Source organism: Gorilla gorilla, chromosome 10 (genome assembly GCF_029281585.2).
Source record: "Gorilla gorilla gorilla isolate KB3781 chromosome 10, NHGRI_mGorGor1-v2.1_pri, whole genome shotgun sequence".
Taxonomy (NCBI): Eukaryota; Metazoa; Chordata; class Mammalia; order Primates; family Hominidae; genus Gorilla; species Gorilla gorilla.
This window is the reverse complement of record NC_073234.2, coordinates 135,458,254-135,475,531: the sequence shown is the minus strand read 5'-3', so window position 1 is coordinate 135,475,531 and position 17,278 is coordinate 135,458,254. Positions and strand designations below refer to the sequence as shown.

At 44.3% G+C, this 17,278-nt stretch overlaps 1 protein-coding gene across 4 annotated transcripts in view; it reads right to left on the bottom strand.

Moving 5' to 3' along the window:
* Window positions 1-17,278, bottom strand: part of BICDL1 (BICD family like cargo adaptor 1) — a 108,252-nt gene that overhangs the window by 26,137 nt on the left and 64,837 nt on the right. For 2 of the 4 annotated variants that reach the window (XR_004071933.3, XM_019038139.4), the window contains exons 3-5: window positions 6,432-6,548; window positions 5,495-5,506; window positions 3,378-3,524 (exon numbers count right to left, since the gene is read on the bottom strand). Coding sequence is in view for 3 of the 4 variants with exons in the window: in XM_019038139.4 (XP_018893684.3) it covers window positions 3,378-3,524; window positions 5,495-5,506; window positions 6,432-6,548 (276 nt within the window). In the remaining variant the exon portion in view is untranslated. The remainder of the gene's footprint in view (window positions 1-3,377; window positions 3,525-5,494; window positions 5,507-6,431; window positions 6,549-17,278) is intronic. The other 2 variants (XM_004053985.4, XM_019038140.4) reach the window with 1 other exon arrangement.

Sequence of the window (17,278 nt, the reverse complement as noted above, 5' to 3'; positions counted from 1 at the left end):
CTGGGGTCACCTCTGTTCCATTAAAAAGAAGGTAGACACTGCACTGGTCTTTTTCAGACCTGTGGCCGAGTTGGCTTGTGGCTCCTGCAGAAATGCAGACTGGGGTGGCTGGCAGCCACTTGGAGCTCTATAGTTCTCATGAAGGGAGAAAGCTGCCTTGCAGAGCCTTAGGGGCCCTGGGAGCCTCACCTTCACCGTCAGTACTTGGAAATGATTGGCTAATGGCACCAGTGATCTGGAATAGCCCTAATGAGGAAAGGTTTGGAGCCTGGCTGCCCAGAGAATGAAGAAAGGATTGGCAAGCCTGCTCTGTGTAGTTCTGGTGGATCAGCAATACCTGCTGGCCCAGTGGGAACTTCTCCAATCCCAGTTTTGAGGAGACTCAGAAAGAAAAACATCAGGGTTACAGGAAAAAACAGACATTCCTAGGAAGCATTTGGCACAATTACAAATGGCATATTAAACTGGCAAAATGCTTCACAATTATTTTTTAGACAACTCCACACACATCTCAGCAGGAGGAAGTTTGGCACAGACAAGTACAAGTTCTTATGTACTGGACAAAATTAGTTCAATTACTCATGCACACTCAAAGGTGCTTAATTAATGATAACAGCAAGGGAACAAAAGACCAGGAGAGGTCTGCACTCTCCAGTCAACAACTGATTCACCAACTGGACAGACACAGGCAGAAAAACCAACCAAACAAGAGAAGAGTCTATTACATTTAAGAGCCCTTTAAAATAAGAAACATCATCCTTTATATGACAAAGATGACACTAAGTATACTTGTATGTATGAATAAGAATGACACCAAGTGCTTTGTGTTTGTACAGTACACTACATTTACGCTCATCTAAGGGAACTGGGATGGTGTGATGTTACGTGATTTGCCTAATGGTACACAATCAGCATTAGAGCAAGGTCTAGGCTCCAGGTCACCTGCTTCCTGGGTTGCCCCACAGTGAGCAGGGCCTGTGCTCTGCTGATGGAATCCACCCAGTCGCTGGGACGAGGCCCTGCACACATCTGTAAGATGCCCAGCTGAGTATGAGACAGGGCAGTTAAGTGGCCCTTAGAGGGACAAATAGATTTCCTTTACTGGATAGTAAGAGTTTGGCAAAATACTTGCTATATACTGGGTGTTCAATGAGTAATAATTTTTATGCTTATTCTCAGGTCTGAAAAAATTCAGAGTTGGATTTGATCAGTTGTTTCAAAATCTGTTTTTGACAGCAGGACCCCAATTATATAGTGACAGAGATCAAAAGGGAGCTCCTCTGGTTGTGACAGGCCTGTTGCCTTGCCTGCTCAGCCATCCCTCACCCTTGTCTGAGGATTTAAAATCAAAGGATTAAGTACATTCCAAGGCCACTAGCTTTACATTTTACAAATATGGTTTAGGATCATTCAGCTGCTACCTGAGTAAGCTGGATTTTTTATTTCTGTATCAGTACAGGCCATTTTAGCAACAGAAAGGACTTTCTGGAGGACACTGGTAATTAGTGGCAACTGGAGAGTTTCACATGAACTGAAGGACTATAATGATAAATTGTTAGAGAAGATGAGAATTCAGCCTATAAATGCAGATTTTCCAAATCAGTTGAGTACTGCCTGACTTGCTGCAGGTCCTTAGGTGAATGACACCTTCTCAGTCTTGAAGTTCAACAGAAAGACAGTGGATGTGCACATGGTGAGCAAGTGCATGTGGCATGACGGGATTCTCGCTGCTAAAGAATGTACAGCCCACAGTGCTGGTCAGGCCCCTGAAGGCATACTACTCCTGCCTCTTTCCCCCAACCCAGGTCCCCAGTTCTTGATTTGAAATAAGGACTTTTCACTATAAATTCATGCTGAACTGAAAGTTTCTTTCAGGCAAGGGCCATTTTTCTCTTTCTCCATACTTATTTTCCTTCTCCTCCCATACTGTATGTCAGCAACCCTCAGGAGAGCAGCTTGATAGGATAATAAATGCTGGTCAGGAACTGACTTTCGGAGGCAAGTGATACCAAGAAGTTATCACTGAGCTACAGGTAAAGCAGGTGAGAGGGTTCCAGTCTCGATTCTACCAAAGACTCACTACATGACTTTGGATAAACGATTCAGTTTTTCTCAATTTCAGCTTTATGATGTATGCTAAAAGCACCCTGTATGCCAAAGAGGCACACAAATGTTCACTGCTATTATTATCATCAACCTTGAAAAATGAGCAAATTCTTTTCCATCTTGAAAACTGCTGTAAGGCTTTAGCCAGCACCATTTTCTACTCAACATTGACTGAGGTACTACTACTAATATATGGAAAGTTACTAGCTGAAGGTACTAAAAACATGGAGAGATAAAAGCCATTCATTTTCCCTCAAAGCGGTTAATCACTCAGGTGTCAGCTTAGCTGATGGTGCCAGGGACAAGTAATCTTAGTCCAAGACATTATATTTCCTTATCCCATACCCCAAGGCTTTCAAACAGCCTACCTATGAGCCCAGTCGGACCTTCTGTGGCCTAGCCTTTGGGCAGAGACCCACCTGGTGCTTGAGTACACCTGGCTGACCACCTCTGCACAAACATCACTGTTGCAATCCAGTGCACTCCCTGGCATGCACAGAGAATGCCAAAGGGAAGCAATGCACTCCTAGTTTCTGACCCCAATTCCTCCTAGGCCAGCCCAGCAAAGCATCTTGGTAGCAGATGCTGTACTCTATTTCTGGGAAGACTGGAGTGATGATATCTTTTTGTTTTGGGAGTTGTTTCCTGTCAAGTGTGAGCTTGGGGATTCAGCTGAGGCCCGGTAGCAGTTCCCAAATAAGAACAAATATGGCCATGAAGCAATTTCCTTCAGAAAGAAAAAAAGAGACTGATGAGGCTCACAAAGGGGTCAGTCTATGCCTTTTCTGGCAACTGGCAGAAGCAGCATATAAATATTGCTGTGTTCAGTGGGCAGCTTCAGGTTTCTGCTCCATGCCAGCCAACTAAATCCATGAGCTTGGGAAGACAGCAGCAGAGAGCATTATGAGCTGAGTTAGAGAGTCACAGGCTCCCTCTGAAACCTTCTAGCAGATTTCGCAAATGCTGAGGCCAGAATAGCACTCCTGGTGTTCCAGCCATGTTAAGAACCCAGAGAGAACTCTGTGAAACTGCTCCGTGGGCCAGTGGCTCAGAACACATTGTAGAAATGATCTGTGGGTAGCAGTGCACTTCCTTTAGGCAGAGTCGGAAGAGCCAAGTTAGTGAATGCCCCAGGCCCCACAGCGAGACCTCAGCATCATCCACTCCCAGCTTACCCCAGCAGTGATGCTGGCCTCCCAGCCTTTTCTTTTTGGCTAAGTGCTCCTTTTATCTGGCTCTAGTCCTGCAGGACAGCTTCTCTACCCCAGTACCTGTAGGTCCTTGTCATGGCCCTGCCTCTCCAGGATTAGCACCCGGTCCTGTAGCTCCTCCACGGTCCCTTGGAGCAGGTCATTTTCCTCTAAAGTAGCGCTGAGACGATGCTCCAGCTCCCGTTTCCGATCTGACAGCATCTTGATCTGAAAAGGGTGGAGAGCCACAGGGGTGGTGTGGAGTTACATCCGGGCTGACAAGTAGGAACTAGGGACTAGCCCCAAAACATGAAGGCAAGTATCTTTCAGTATTCTGCCCAATGTCACGGTACCCCCATCTCTGAGAGAATAGCTATGAAACCCTAAGCTGAAGAGAAAACCCCTCCCCTCTAGAAACCTGTCTGGGAAGGAGTAGGAGTTGAGCTCTGGGGAAGCTGGAATGTGGGATGCCAGGTAGAGGAAGGGAAGGCTAGTGCTCTGGAAATTCCAGAGATAAGATAAAAAAAAAAGGGCTCCACCTTGCCTGCCCTCAACTTTACCCCATCCTTACAACTGGCAGGAGGAGTGGAACCTAACCTGCTGCACTCCTTCTCCTCCTCAAGTCATGAGCACAAGAAAATGCCCAGGAAATCCTCTGGAGCGCCATGTTTTCACACCCCGGGATTCCCCTCCGTCTTCCTTTCCCCGCTCCTGGCCCCTCTGGCACTAGAGGTCACAGCTCAGGTCCAGTGCCTTGAGTTAAGGGAAGAGCTCCCAGGGTACAGAAAACAAAGTAGTGCCTGCATCAGCCTGTGTCCTGGGATGGAGCAGGACACAGATACAAGTGAATGCTGACTTTACTCAGAGTAACTTTTACCTGAGCGAGTCATTTGTGAAGAGGCGCAAATTCTTTTTATGAAACAGGTTGATATGTTCGTATACACTGAATACCTAGTCAGTCTCCACATAAGTAAATCTTCTTTTAGGAAGGTCTGTCTAATCTCTTCAGTGTCAGTGAGAAAACAGAGGCAAAGAGGGAAGAGATGCCAAGTCTCCTCTGGCCTCAAGGTTTGAAGGGTGAGAAGCTGAGCCAGTGCTCCCCAAGGCCAGGGATGCTTCACTCAAAAGATCACCACCCTGGCTCAGGGGCTCCAGAAAGCCCTGCCAATTGGATCTGACTCCTAGGGGACCTTCTGGAATCCTGGAGGTCCTCGTGGACCCTCCCATTTATTTAGCAGTGCCCTGCTGGACTGATTCTTAACCAGTTTCTTGCTTGTAAATATTTTCTTGACATGGTTAAAATATTCTCCAGGCTCTCTAGTCCAGCTTTGATAACAATTCCTTAAGGCTTTTACTTGTGCAAGTTTTGGGGACCAACCTTAGAACTTTTCCAGGGGAAATCCTGAAATGAATGTCTAGCTTGTTTCAAGTCCTACGAGATACACTTTTCCCTTTACTTTTTAGCTGTTCTCATTCTCTGAACTAGAATTCTGCTCACAGGGCACAGATCTTCTCTGGCCACCAATTCAATCAGATAGGATGTTGTCCTGGGGAAACAAAGTATGTGGCCTTTGTCCAGAGAGATCAGATATCTGGCCAAACAAAGAAATATTGTCTCTCAAGTGTGCACCTGGGTAGGGGACCAAAAGGAGCAAGCCCCTTTTGTGAATGGGTCCACTATTTCCTACACTGAAGCAAAGTTACGCATGTGAAGACAATTCTTACTCTAGTTGATTTTCATTTAAATACCCTCTGACCTTTAAATTTTCCTTCCCATGAATCATCTTTGTTTCCCAACTTTCAGTCAGTGAAGTGATGGGGTAATAAGATTCTGATACACAACTGACCCTAAAAAAACTTAGTTCGGAGCTACACAAAGTAACTTACTTGAAACAAACAATTTCATAGCTTGCCTTTTAAAGTTAGCAGTGTTCATGGACAAAGCAGGGAATCAGTGTTAGGCCACCAACTCCCTCACCCAGCCCTATACACCCTGAAACTTGTGAAAAAATCTGGCAATAAACATTCCTGGGGATGACCCGGTTCATGAGGGTCTAGAAAAAATGAACGGGTAAGGAAAGAGGAAGACAGGAAACGTGAAAGAGTCAGAGGCTGGCAGAGGCAGGTGAATGGCAAGTCATGCACACAAATGGTCACACACAGGCATGCCAAACCCCACTGGAACAAACTCTACTTACTTCAAGGACCTGCTGCTCAATACCAGTAGGCATTCCAAGGGAAAGGGGGAAGGAAGGGAATAGGAGGCAGGAGAAAAGAGAAGATATTGACAGACTTTAGGAAAAACATCCTCAGGTCATTTACCGAGCAGGGGAACAGGCTCTCTGGGTTTCTCTGGCCTGACCATGATGGCAGATCGCTTCGTCACAGTGGAAGGTTACTTGTTCAACCTGGCTCTAGACTGTCCTTCAAACTCTGACTTAGCAAAGGGGCTGCTACTTGGCCCCTTTAGCCAGATACTTGGCTAAAGGGTCCTCAAAAGCAGACCAGGTGGAAGCCTCCCCCAGGGGGAGGCCTGGTTTGGGCTGGTGATAAGATCCTTACCCTCTCTTCACCTTCCACAACCAGATTCTCACAGTATTGTTCCCCTGCCGATACTTTCTTTTTCCCCTCATCCTGGCCCTCACATTCTGGCCTCTCCTATGGTTCCAATAACATCACTGTGTTCCAGGTATCATATAAAGTGCCTTGTATGCATTAACCCATAACATCCTTGCAAAAACCTGTGAAGTAGAAACTTCTATTTCTCTCATTTTGCAGATGAGAATAACAGTACACCTTACTAAGTTGGACTGAACTGGGCCTAAATGGAATAGAGAAAGGCGAGATGCCCTTTCCCACCTCCTGTTTGGGATTTGCAAGGATATTTTTGAAGAGATCATCATATTCAGTAAAATGTAGGTCATTCGTGATTTCAACACACCCAGCAGTAACTCTGAGCAACTTCATTTTTCCAGACAACAGTCTACCCAGAGAAACAGATCAAATGTTTCCCATTTAGTTTCGCACAGAAATGTCTTTCTGTAGAGATTTTAGGCCCTTTTACATAGAGCAGTTTTTTGTCTCCCAGTGAGAAAAGCACTCCACCTTCCAGCACTGCTGTGTCGGGAGGCTCACCTCGGCCTGAAGGCTCTCCAGCCGGATGATGTGCTGGTTGGTTGACGAGTTTTTCTCCCGAAAGTCTTCTCTGAGGGCGTGGACCTGCATGGAGAGTTGTCTCTCAACTTCTGATGCCTGAAACAGAGGAGACCTGCAGAGCTGATTCGGAGGTTATGCAAAGGAAGTCTGTTAAGGTTTCTGCCTTTCATTTATCAAGCATCTCTTGGCACTTTCTATTCTTTAAGGAGCACTAGATGAGATGCTGGTTTCCCATCCATTTGTTCTCTAGTCCAAAACAGGACAAACTCCCACCCCCACCTCTACCATTAATGACCCTGTCTAGGTGCAAGACCACTTTACTGATCAAAGGAAACAGCCCTAGGAAATAGTATGCTCTCAAATGTTAGTTATCATTATTACTCTACATATAGCAGAAACTCAGCAAATATCTAATAAATTGAAAGTCTGAATATTTTACATAAAAGAGTAAGATGGTTATACCTACTGCCTTAGAAATTCCTTTACTTCTCCCATCAATTTCCTCAAGTGGGCTCAGTCAAATCACGTGCATCTGCATTTCTCTCCTCTACTTAACATGGACACTATTTGAAATTTCTTGTCATACCTGTTAAGATTTTTGCCACTCATTCCTCAAGGACATTTTTGCAACTTTTAATTTTTTGGGGAGTGCCAGCAGAGGTGCCTGTTTCCCACCTCAATCCATTTATGATCTAATGCTAAAATACAGCAAACACCAAATACCATCTGGTGTTGCAGGAGGCTCACTTGGTAACACAAACTCCAGCCCTCCTCCTGAGGGTCCCAGCCCAGACCCTACTGAGGGAGCCCTACCCACTGTCCTGTGGAGAGGAGAGCCACGGGACAAATTAAGTAATTGCCTCAACGCTTTTTTGAGGCCAAATGGGGTCAGTAAGCTTTATGGGTTCTCTCGGGAGAGATCACCGTGTGCTGGAACGGCCAGGAAAGGCTTTCCGAGGAGGTGGGATGGTGATAATGTTGAAGTGGTAGGCTAGCTGTTCAATGAGGCTCTCACAGTAATGGTTACATGTTCAGTAGTTCTTTTTATCTTCAAGTACTATATAATCAATTGTCCATCTTTTTTATTTTTGGTTCCACATATTCAACAAATGTTACCTCACTGGACTACAGAGCCACAGAAGATTCTTAACCTACAGTGCTATTTTAAAAACAATTACAAAACACAAAACAAAATAAAATCAAACCATACTCTAGTTGATTTTCATTTAAATACCCTCTAACCTTTAAATTTTCCTTCCTATGAATCATCTTTGTTTCCCAAGTTTCAGTCAGTGAAGTAATGAGCTAATAAGATTCTGATATACAACTGACTCCTTAAAAAACTTAGAAGTTCAGAGCTACATGAAGTAACTTATTTGAAATGAACAATTTCATAGCTTGGCTTTATGATGCAAGGAATCAGCATTAGGCTGCCAACTCCCTCACCCCACCCTACACACCCTGAAACCTGTGAACAATTCTGGCAATAAACATTCCTGGCAATATTTCCCCTATATTATTTCTCCTTCGTATTCTAAATTTAATTTCAGATACCCACTAGGCTGTTTTAGACTTCTCAATCACTTAAAAACACATTAGTCATTCACTTTTGCCTAAGAATCACATTAGTAATATTTACTGAGTACATACTATGTGTCAAGAACTGTGCTAATTGCTTTCCAATGCATTATCTTGATTGTTACCCCCAATTAACAAGGAAATCGGCTCAGGAAACTGAAGGAACTTGCCCAGCATTCAGTGACAGAATCAGGATGGTAAAAACTTTGGTCTGGGTTGGGTACGCTGGCTCATGCCTGTAATCCCAGCACTTTGGGAGGCTGAGGTGGGTGGACTGCTTAAGCCCAGGAGCTTGAGACCAGCCTGGCCAACATGGTGAAACCCAGTCTCTAGAAAAAATACAAAAATTAGCTAGGCATGGTGGTATGTGCCTGCAGTCCCAGCTACTCGGGAGGCTGAGGTGGGAGGATCACCTGAGCCTGGGGAGGTCGAGGCTACAGTGAGCCATGATTGTGCTGCCACTGCACTACAGCCTTGGCAACAGAGTGTGAAAGCCTGTCTCAAAAATAAATAAATAGGCTGGGCAGGGTAACTTACGTCTGTACTCCCAGCACTTTGGGAGCCTGAGGTGGCTGGATCACCTGAGGTCAGGAGTTCGAGACCAGCCTGGCCAACATGGCGAAACCCTATCTCTACTAAAAATACAAAAATTAGGCCAGGCATGGTGGCTCACACCTGTAATCCCAACACTTTGAGAGGCCGAGGTGGGCGGATCACAAGGTCAGGAGTTCAAGACCAGCTTGGCCAACATGGTGAAACCCTGTGTCTACTAAAAATACAAAAATTAGCTGGGCATGGCGGCATGCACCTGTAATCCCAGCTACTTGGGAGGCTGAGGCAGGAGAATTGCTTGAACCGGGACACGGGAGGTGGAGGTTGCAGTGAGTTGAGATTGAGCCACTGCACTCCAGCCCAGGCTACAGAGCGAGACTCAGTCTCAAAAAACAAACAAACAAACAAATTAACCGGGCATGGTGGTGCATGCCTATAGTACCAGCTATTGGGAGGTTGAGGCAGAATAATCACTTGAACCTGGGAGGCAGAAGTTGCAGTGAGCCAAGATCATGCCACTGCACTCCAGCCTGGGCAACAGAGCAAGACTACGTCTCAAAAAGAAAAAATTAAAAAAAATTAATAAATAAAAAACCAACTTTGGCTGTCTTACCCTCAAATTAGTACTGTAATACTATCTTCTTGTATTTTGAAATAATTTTTCATATTTCTATTGCTCACTACTAAAACCAAACTTTACACGAGTCCAATTTAGCAAGGCTTTTCTTCTTTCTTTTTTTTTAATGCTAGGCATTTCATTTGAGACTCTTAAAATTTCTTCTAAGGCCAGCTGCAGTGGCTCACGCCTCTAATCCCAGCACTTTGGGAGGCTGAGGTGGGTGGATCACCTGAGGTAAGGAGTTTGAGACCAGCCTGGCCAACATGGTAAAACCCAGTCTCTACTAAAAATACAAAAATTAGGCGGGCGTGGTGGCGGGTGCCTGTAGTCCCAGCCATTCAGGAGGCTGAGGCAGGAGAATCGCTTAAACCCAGGAGAGGGAGGTTGCAGTGAGCCAAGATCGCGCCACTGCACTCCAGCCTGGGCCACAGGGCAAGACTCTGTCTCAAAAAAAAAAAAAAATTTTAACAGAAGGTAGGGCTGGCCCATCAGGAAATCATATGCTGCAGTTTGAGTGCATATACTGAATTCAGTTGACTGTTGAGATTTCAAACATACTTAGATGTGCAGAGCACTGGGTAATTCAGGTAGCTGATCTTATTCCTACCATCACCACTTTGACATGAATCACTCAACAACGAAGCCGCAGAGATACACCGAGGGCTGCAAATCTAGTCCAGCTGGTATAAAATGCTCCTGCAGACTACCTCTTCTCAAAGCGATCTTCTTAGAATTAGAAATTTGTCTCTTCCTACCAGAAAGTTAAACTCTAGAGCCTAAGCTGTTAAGCACTAAGCTATAATGCTCCCTTTAAATGTCTGACTCCTCAACTATGCCCAGGGATATGCACAGCAAAAGCTTTTAAACTCCATTTCTCATCTCAATCTACAATAGCCTTAAGAAGCAGGAATCGGCCGGGCGCGGTGGCTCAGGCCTGTGGTCCCAGAACTTTGGGAGGCCGAGGCGGGTGGATCGCGAGGTCAGGAGATCGAGACCATTCTGGCTAACACGGTGAAACTCCGTCTCTTCTAAAAATACAAAAAAAAATTCTCCGGGCGTGGTGGCGGGCGCCTGTGGTCCCAGCTACTCGGGAGGCTGAGGCAGGAGAATGGCATGAGCCCGGGAGGCGGAGCTTGCAGCGTGCCAAGATCGCGCCACTGTGCTCCAGCCTGGGCGACAGAGCAAGACTCTGTCTCAAAAAAAAAAAAAAAAAAAAAAAAAAGCAGGAATCGCTGGCCTCCTTTTGCAGGCAGGGAGATAGAGGCTCCAAGGGTGTGTACTGCACTGGCCTTTGGCCACCACATCACAGCCACCTTCCAGCCAGGGGGGCCAATCAATTGCCTGTGATGGTGATGGAGGGAATAGATAATCTGAGTTATAAACCTACCCTTTGCAAGGAGCTAATGCACCTTCCAAAATAAGTTATTTTCTTCTTTTTCAGAGACAGAATCTGGTTCACACCTTGGACTTGACTAACACAATGAATATTAGCTATTTCTGCACATAAATTAAATAATAACCTCTTAAGTTTATACATAACTCTTATGTTCTAAATGCTTTCTGGAAGTTAAATGCTAAATAAGGAAGCCTTAGCTCTGGAATGAATTTCAGAGGTTCTTTGAAGAACCTTTGAAGAAGTGGGAGAGTTAGCCAGGGTAACAGCAGTCTCTCTGAAGGGATACACTGTGCTCCTGAGAGGAGGGGTATCGTGGAAAGACAAAAAATTGAGTCAAATGGGCCAGGCACGGTGTAATCCCAGCACGTTGGGAGGCCAAGGTGGAAGGACTGCTTGAGCTCAGGAGTTCGAGACCAGCCTGGACAATATGGTGAAACCCTGTCTCTACAAACTTACAAGTCCTAGTAGTACTTGTCCATGAAATTTCTCTGTAATAATTGGGAACCTGTCATCCATGATAATGTCCTCTAAATATACAACCACAGCATCAAATTCTGCATCAGAGGTGGAGGAGGACAGCCTGAAGCTCTCCTCCTCTAAGGTATCCATTGCTGTTACCATTCCCACCTGCGTGGGCGAGAGGACCACTGGGCTCCTATCCAACCCAGGGCTTGGCACAGGGCCCAGCCTCCCCTCTGCTCTGTAGAGCCCTAACCTGCATCAAGGGCAGGCGGTCGGCTGGGAGGAGGCATTGCTGACCAGGCCACAGACTGCTCACTCACTGCCCAGCAGGGTCAGTGCTCATGCTCGAGGCCTGGCCTCAGGTTCCCCAGCTGCAGCCACTCTCCTGCCAGGTCTCCACATCCATCTAGGACACTCTGCCCAAATCTTTCTTTCACTCTTTCTCTTTCACTTTTTTTTTTTTTTGGGACGGAGTCTCGCTCTGTCACCCAGGCTGGAGTGCAGTAGCGCGATCTCGGCTAACTGCAACCTCTGCCTCCCAGGTTCAAGCAATTCTCCTGCCTCAGCCTCCTGAGTAGCTGGGATTACAGGCGCACTACCACGCCCAGCTAATTTTTGTATTTTTAGTAGAGACGGGGTTTCACCACGTTGGTCAGGCTGGTCTCGAACTTCTGACCTCGTGATCCGCCCACCTTGGCCTCCCAAAGTGCTAGGATTACAGGCGTGAGCCACTGCGCCTGGCCTCAATTCATTCTTATAGCAGAAAATGGCAGACACAAGTCTTATAGTTTAGTTATCAAAATGATGAGTTTTGGCTACCATGCCTAACTAAGCAGCCAGTAATTACTTGTGGCAAAAAACATTTGAAATCATAGGTGAATATAAAATAGATGGCAAGACTTTAGTTAAAGCATTTTTCTTTCCATTTTAAACTCAGGTTTCTTTCTATGATAAAAGTTACAACTGTTCAGAGTAAAAAAAAGTAAAGAAAACTGAAGAATTAAAATGAAAGTTAAAATCTCTACTTACTCCTAGTATCAGTGCCACCCACCACAGGTAATCACTATTAGATCTTTCTTGGGAGTCCTTTTAGAAATTTTCTATTCATATATATGTATCTATGTAGATCTACCTTATTCTAATTTAACTAGTCCCTAATGATGAGCATTTCGAGTGTTCCAATTTTTTTTGCTATTATAAACATTGCTCCAAAAAATATCTTTGTTCACCCATCTTTGTGCTTGTGGGTAATTTTCCATAAGTGGAATCACTGGGTAAAAGAATATGCACATTCACTCTGAACAAGGTATTGCAAAACAGTCCTCTCAAAAGGTTGCATCAATTTATATCCCTATCAACAGTACAAATACACCTGATGCCTGTTTCTCAATACTCTGCCACCACTGGGTATTATGAAATGTTTTAATCTTTAGATACTTATTTTTTGTTTGTTTGTAGATACTTATTTCTAATATCTTCAAAACTTAAGTCTCTTTTACTTTCACTGAATACAGATTGCATGATGAAGCAAAAAACATTTGAAAAATATCTCTAGTTCTGTTACAGAATGCTAAAAATTTTAACGCACACTCCCAAAACTATCTGAAATAAACTCTTTTTATAATTTGCTTGGGTTACTATTATTTAATGAATCCTCAAGTTGGCAAAACAAAGTAACAGTGTGTTCCTTTTCCTGTTGGTCAGAGTACCATCTAGGACAGATTACTTCCTCCCCACTGAACAAAGCTGTTTCATCATTACTTTGTTTGTGGACATGATTAATAACATGAACATTTCCCCAAACTAGAACCTTTAGATTAAGCTTGTTTAAACTTGCCAAAGCAGAACTGTTCACTACACACTTTCTTGTTAAATGGAGGGAAGGAAATTGCATTATTTACACATGAGTATCCAGTTTACTTATTTGTTGAAAGAAAACAAATGAACTAATAAACTTAGAAATTATCATAGGAAAGATCTACTATTTTAATATTTTGCCTGAATAATTGAGTTTTACCTTAAGAGAGAAATTCTCAAACTTTCTTTTGCCAGGGCATGATGGATAATGGGCACCTTTTGGGGTGGCAGTGACAGTGACAATGAGGATGACGACATTTATTTTAAAATTTAAATGTAACAAAATCCCACTGCAGAATATGGGTATTTTAAAAATGCTGCTAGCATTTTATTTTTTCCCCAATCTTTCTACATATATGTGTGTGTACGATTACTTACAATCCTACTGTTATAATTTTTTACTTAGCATTGTATCAATAGCATTCCTACATTATTATTATTATTTGAGATGAAGTCTTGCTCTGCTGCCAAGACTGGAGTGCTGTCGTGCGATCTCGGCTCACTGCAACCTCCGCCTCCCAGGTTAAAGTGATTCTCCTGCCTCAGCCTTCTGAGTAGCTGGGACCACAGGTGTGTGCCACCACGCCCGGCTAATTTTTTTTGCATTTTTAGTAGAGATGGAGTTCCTTCATGTTGGCCAGGCTGGTCTCAAACTCCTGATCTCAAGTGATCCGCCCACCTCAGCCTCCCAAAGTGTTGGGATTAGGTGTGAGCCACCACACCCGGCCTATTATTAATCCTCATTTTATATGACTGTAATATTCCATCAAGTATTTCCTTTACCATTCCCTTATTATTAGGCACGTGGGATTTTCCCATATTTTGCAAATTATAATGCATTGATGAAGACATGTCACTGGCGTAGTGGTAGAAAAACTTACCTGAGTAGTAGACTGGACAAGCTTACTGTGTCAGCAAGGTAGATTAATACTCTTCAGAAAAGAAAACCTGGCCAGGTGGCTCATGCCTGTAATCCCAGCACCAATTTGGGAGGCTGAGGCAGGCAGATCACTTGAGGTCAGGAGTTCCAGACCACCCTGGCCAACATGCACAAACTCTCTCTCTACTAAAAATGCAATAAAATTAGCCGGGGGTGGTGGTGCACACCTGTGGTCCCAGCTACTCGGGAGGCTGAGGCAGGAGAATCGCTTGAACCTGGGAGGTGGAGGTTGCAGTGAGCTGAGATCACACAACTGCACTCCAGCCTGGGCGACAGAGCGAGACTCTGTCTCAAAAAAAAAAAAAAAAGTTACAATTTTTTTGGGATTATAGGTGCCCACCACCATGCCTGGCTTATTTTTTTTATATTTTTAGTAGAGACAGGTTTTCACCATGTTGGTCAGGCTGGTTTCAAACTCCTGACCTCAGGTGATCCGCCCACCTTGGCCCCCCAAAGTGCTGGGATTACAGGGGTGAGCCACTGCACCTGGCCTTACAGTTTTTTATATACACGAATGAGGAGTCTGATAAACATACATGTGTTTATGAGCATACATATACTTATTCCCTAGCTCTGTCCTCTGAGAGGACCTACATACAATGACACTCTAGTAGCAATACACGCATAGCACCCAAATCTTGCTTTCCAAATACCATTCTCTAATAAATGAACGAAGGCTCCTTGGAGAAAAGGCTAGTTTCAGGGTTGGGGCAGGAAAAATACAGGATGAGCCTGGAATATCTCATGGTACTGGAAAGTAAGAAGTGCTCAAAAAATGATGGTGGCACATGAAAAAATAATGGTTGACACAGGAGTCAATCTGAAGGAGCTCCTAATGGCTAAGGCAAGGACCATTTAATCAATAAACGAATAATGACAGTAATGGATTATAACCCATAGGATAAATATTCCTGAGTCTACACTGATAAACAATTCAATCAACAAACGGGGAAAGGGGCTCTTCTCCCTTACAGAATAAATGTAGAAGAAATGATGAAAATAGAAGGCGCAGTAGCTCACGCTCTAATCCCAGCACTTTGGAAGGCCGAGGCGGGTGGATCACCTGAGGTCAGGAGTTCGAGACCAGCCTGACCAATATGCAGAAACCCTGTCTCCACTAAAAATACAAAATTAGCCAGGCATGGTGGCACATGCCTGTAATCCCAGCTACTCGGGAGGCTGAGGCAGGAGAACTGCTTCGCTTGAACCCAGGAGGCAGAGGTTGTGGTGAGCCGAGATTGCGCCATTGTACTCTAGCCTGGGCAACAGGAACAAAACACCTCAAATAAAAGAATGAAAATCAGGCTGGCTGCGGTAGCTCACGCCTGTAATCCCAACACTTTGGGAGGCCAAGGTGGGTGGATCATTTGAGGTCAGGAGTTTGAGACCAGCCTGGCCAACATGGTGAAACCCCACCTCTACTAAAAATACAAAAATTAGCCAGGTGTGGTGGCAGGTGCCTGTAGTCCGTAGTGCCCAGCTACTCAGGAGGCTGAGGCAGGAGAATCGCTTGAACCTAGGAGGCAGAGGTTGCACTGAGCCAAGATTGTGCCCTGCACTCCAGCCTGGGTGACAAAGCGAGACTCTGTCTCAAAAAGAAAACAAAAGAAAATCATCATTAGGCAAGCATCACAGTAATTGCTGCAGGCAAGACCAGAGAATGAATGCTAAAATTTGTGGGCAAAAGTTTCATGAGAAACAGGATATTTTCATATCCTCAAAGTATCTCTTCATAAGATTTACTGATTTATTAATAACAAAGGGAAAAATCATTTATAGTGGGGAGCCTGGCAAACACTACCTTAACCAAGCAGTCAACATCACATGTCCTCCATATGATGTACTGAGAAGGGCCCAACCGTACTTTTGTGCTATTCTCGGCAAGACTGAATAACCTCAATCTAATTATGACAAAACATTAGACAAACCCAAATGAATGACTTTGTACCAAATAATTGATCAATAGTCTTCAAAAGTATCAAGTTCAAGAGAAACAAAGACTATTCAGAATGAACTGTCATCAATTAAAAGGAAAGAAAAAGAGAAACAGAGAAAGAGAGAGAGAAAGAGAGAAAGGAAGGAAGGAGAAAGAGAAAGAGAGAGAGAGAGAAGGGGAGGGGAGGGGAGGGGAGGGGAAAGAAAAACAAGGCATGCCTGTAATCCCAGCACTTTGGGAGGCCAAGGTGGGCAGATCACGAGGTCAGGAGTTCAAGACCAGCCTGGCCAACATAGTGAAAACCCGTCTCTACTAAAAATACAAAAAAAATTAGCTGGGTGTGGCGGCGGGCAACTGTAGTCCCAGCTACTTGGGAGGCTGAGGCAGGAGAATCACATGAACCGGGGAGGCAGAGGTTGCAGTGAGCCGAGATCATGCCACTGCACTCCAGCCTGGGCAACACAGCGAGACTCTGTCTCAAAACAACAACAACAACAACAAAGACTGAGAAACTGGCAGAGATTGGAGGAGAGAAAAGAAACATGACAACCAAGTGCAACATGGAAGCCTGAACCAGATTCTGGAGCAGAAAAAGAACTTTGTGGGAAAACTGACAAAATTCCAATAGGTATGTAGATTAGTTAATAGTAGTGTCTCAATATTAATTTTCTGGTTTTGATAACTGCACTGTGATTACAAAAGATGTTAACATTAGGGGGAGCTACATGAAGGGTATTTGAGAATCCATGTTGCTTTTGTAGCTTCTTTTTTAAGCCTAACTTTTTAAAATCCTAGACTAGTTGTGCCCCCAAGACACTTAACAGAAGAAAACGCAAATCCTCTTTGGAGGATGGTACCTTCAATCCAAAGATCAAATAATCTCCATAAATAGTTTTCTAATAAAAACAATATTATAGTAAAAAAAATAAAAAACAAACATGTACCCATGGAAACAACGACTCATTAGGAAGTACTGGTAGAAACAGATTCATAAAAACTTCACATCCTGATATTATCAGATATAGATTATAAGACAACGCTGCTATGTTTAGAGAAATAAAAGATTAAAAATATCTCCAGGGGGCTGGGCTCAGTGGCTCACGCCTGTAATCCTAGCACTTTGGGAGGCTGAGGCAGGTAGATCACAAAGTCAGGATTTTGAGACCAGTCTGGCCAACATGGTGAAATCCCGTCTCCACTAAAAATACAAAAATTAGCCAGGTGCGGTTGTGTGTGCCTGTAATCCCAACTACTTGGGAGGCTGAGGCAGGAGAATTGCTTGAACCCGGGTGGTGGAGGTTGCAGTGAGCCGAGATCGCGCCATTGCACTCCAGCTCTAGGCACTCCAGCTCTGGGCGACAGAGCAAGACTCTGTCTCGGGGGAAAAGAAAAAATTCTCCAGGGAAGAGGAAAATGTAAAGTACAACCTTCTCAGATTTGGAAGAGATCCAAGATATCTAGAAATACAAAATAATAACTTAAAATT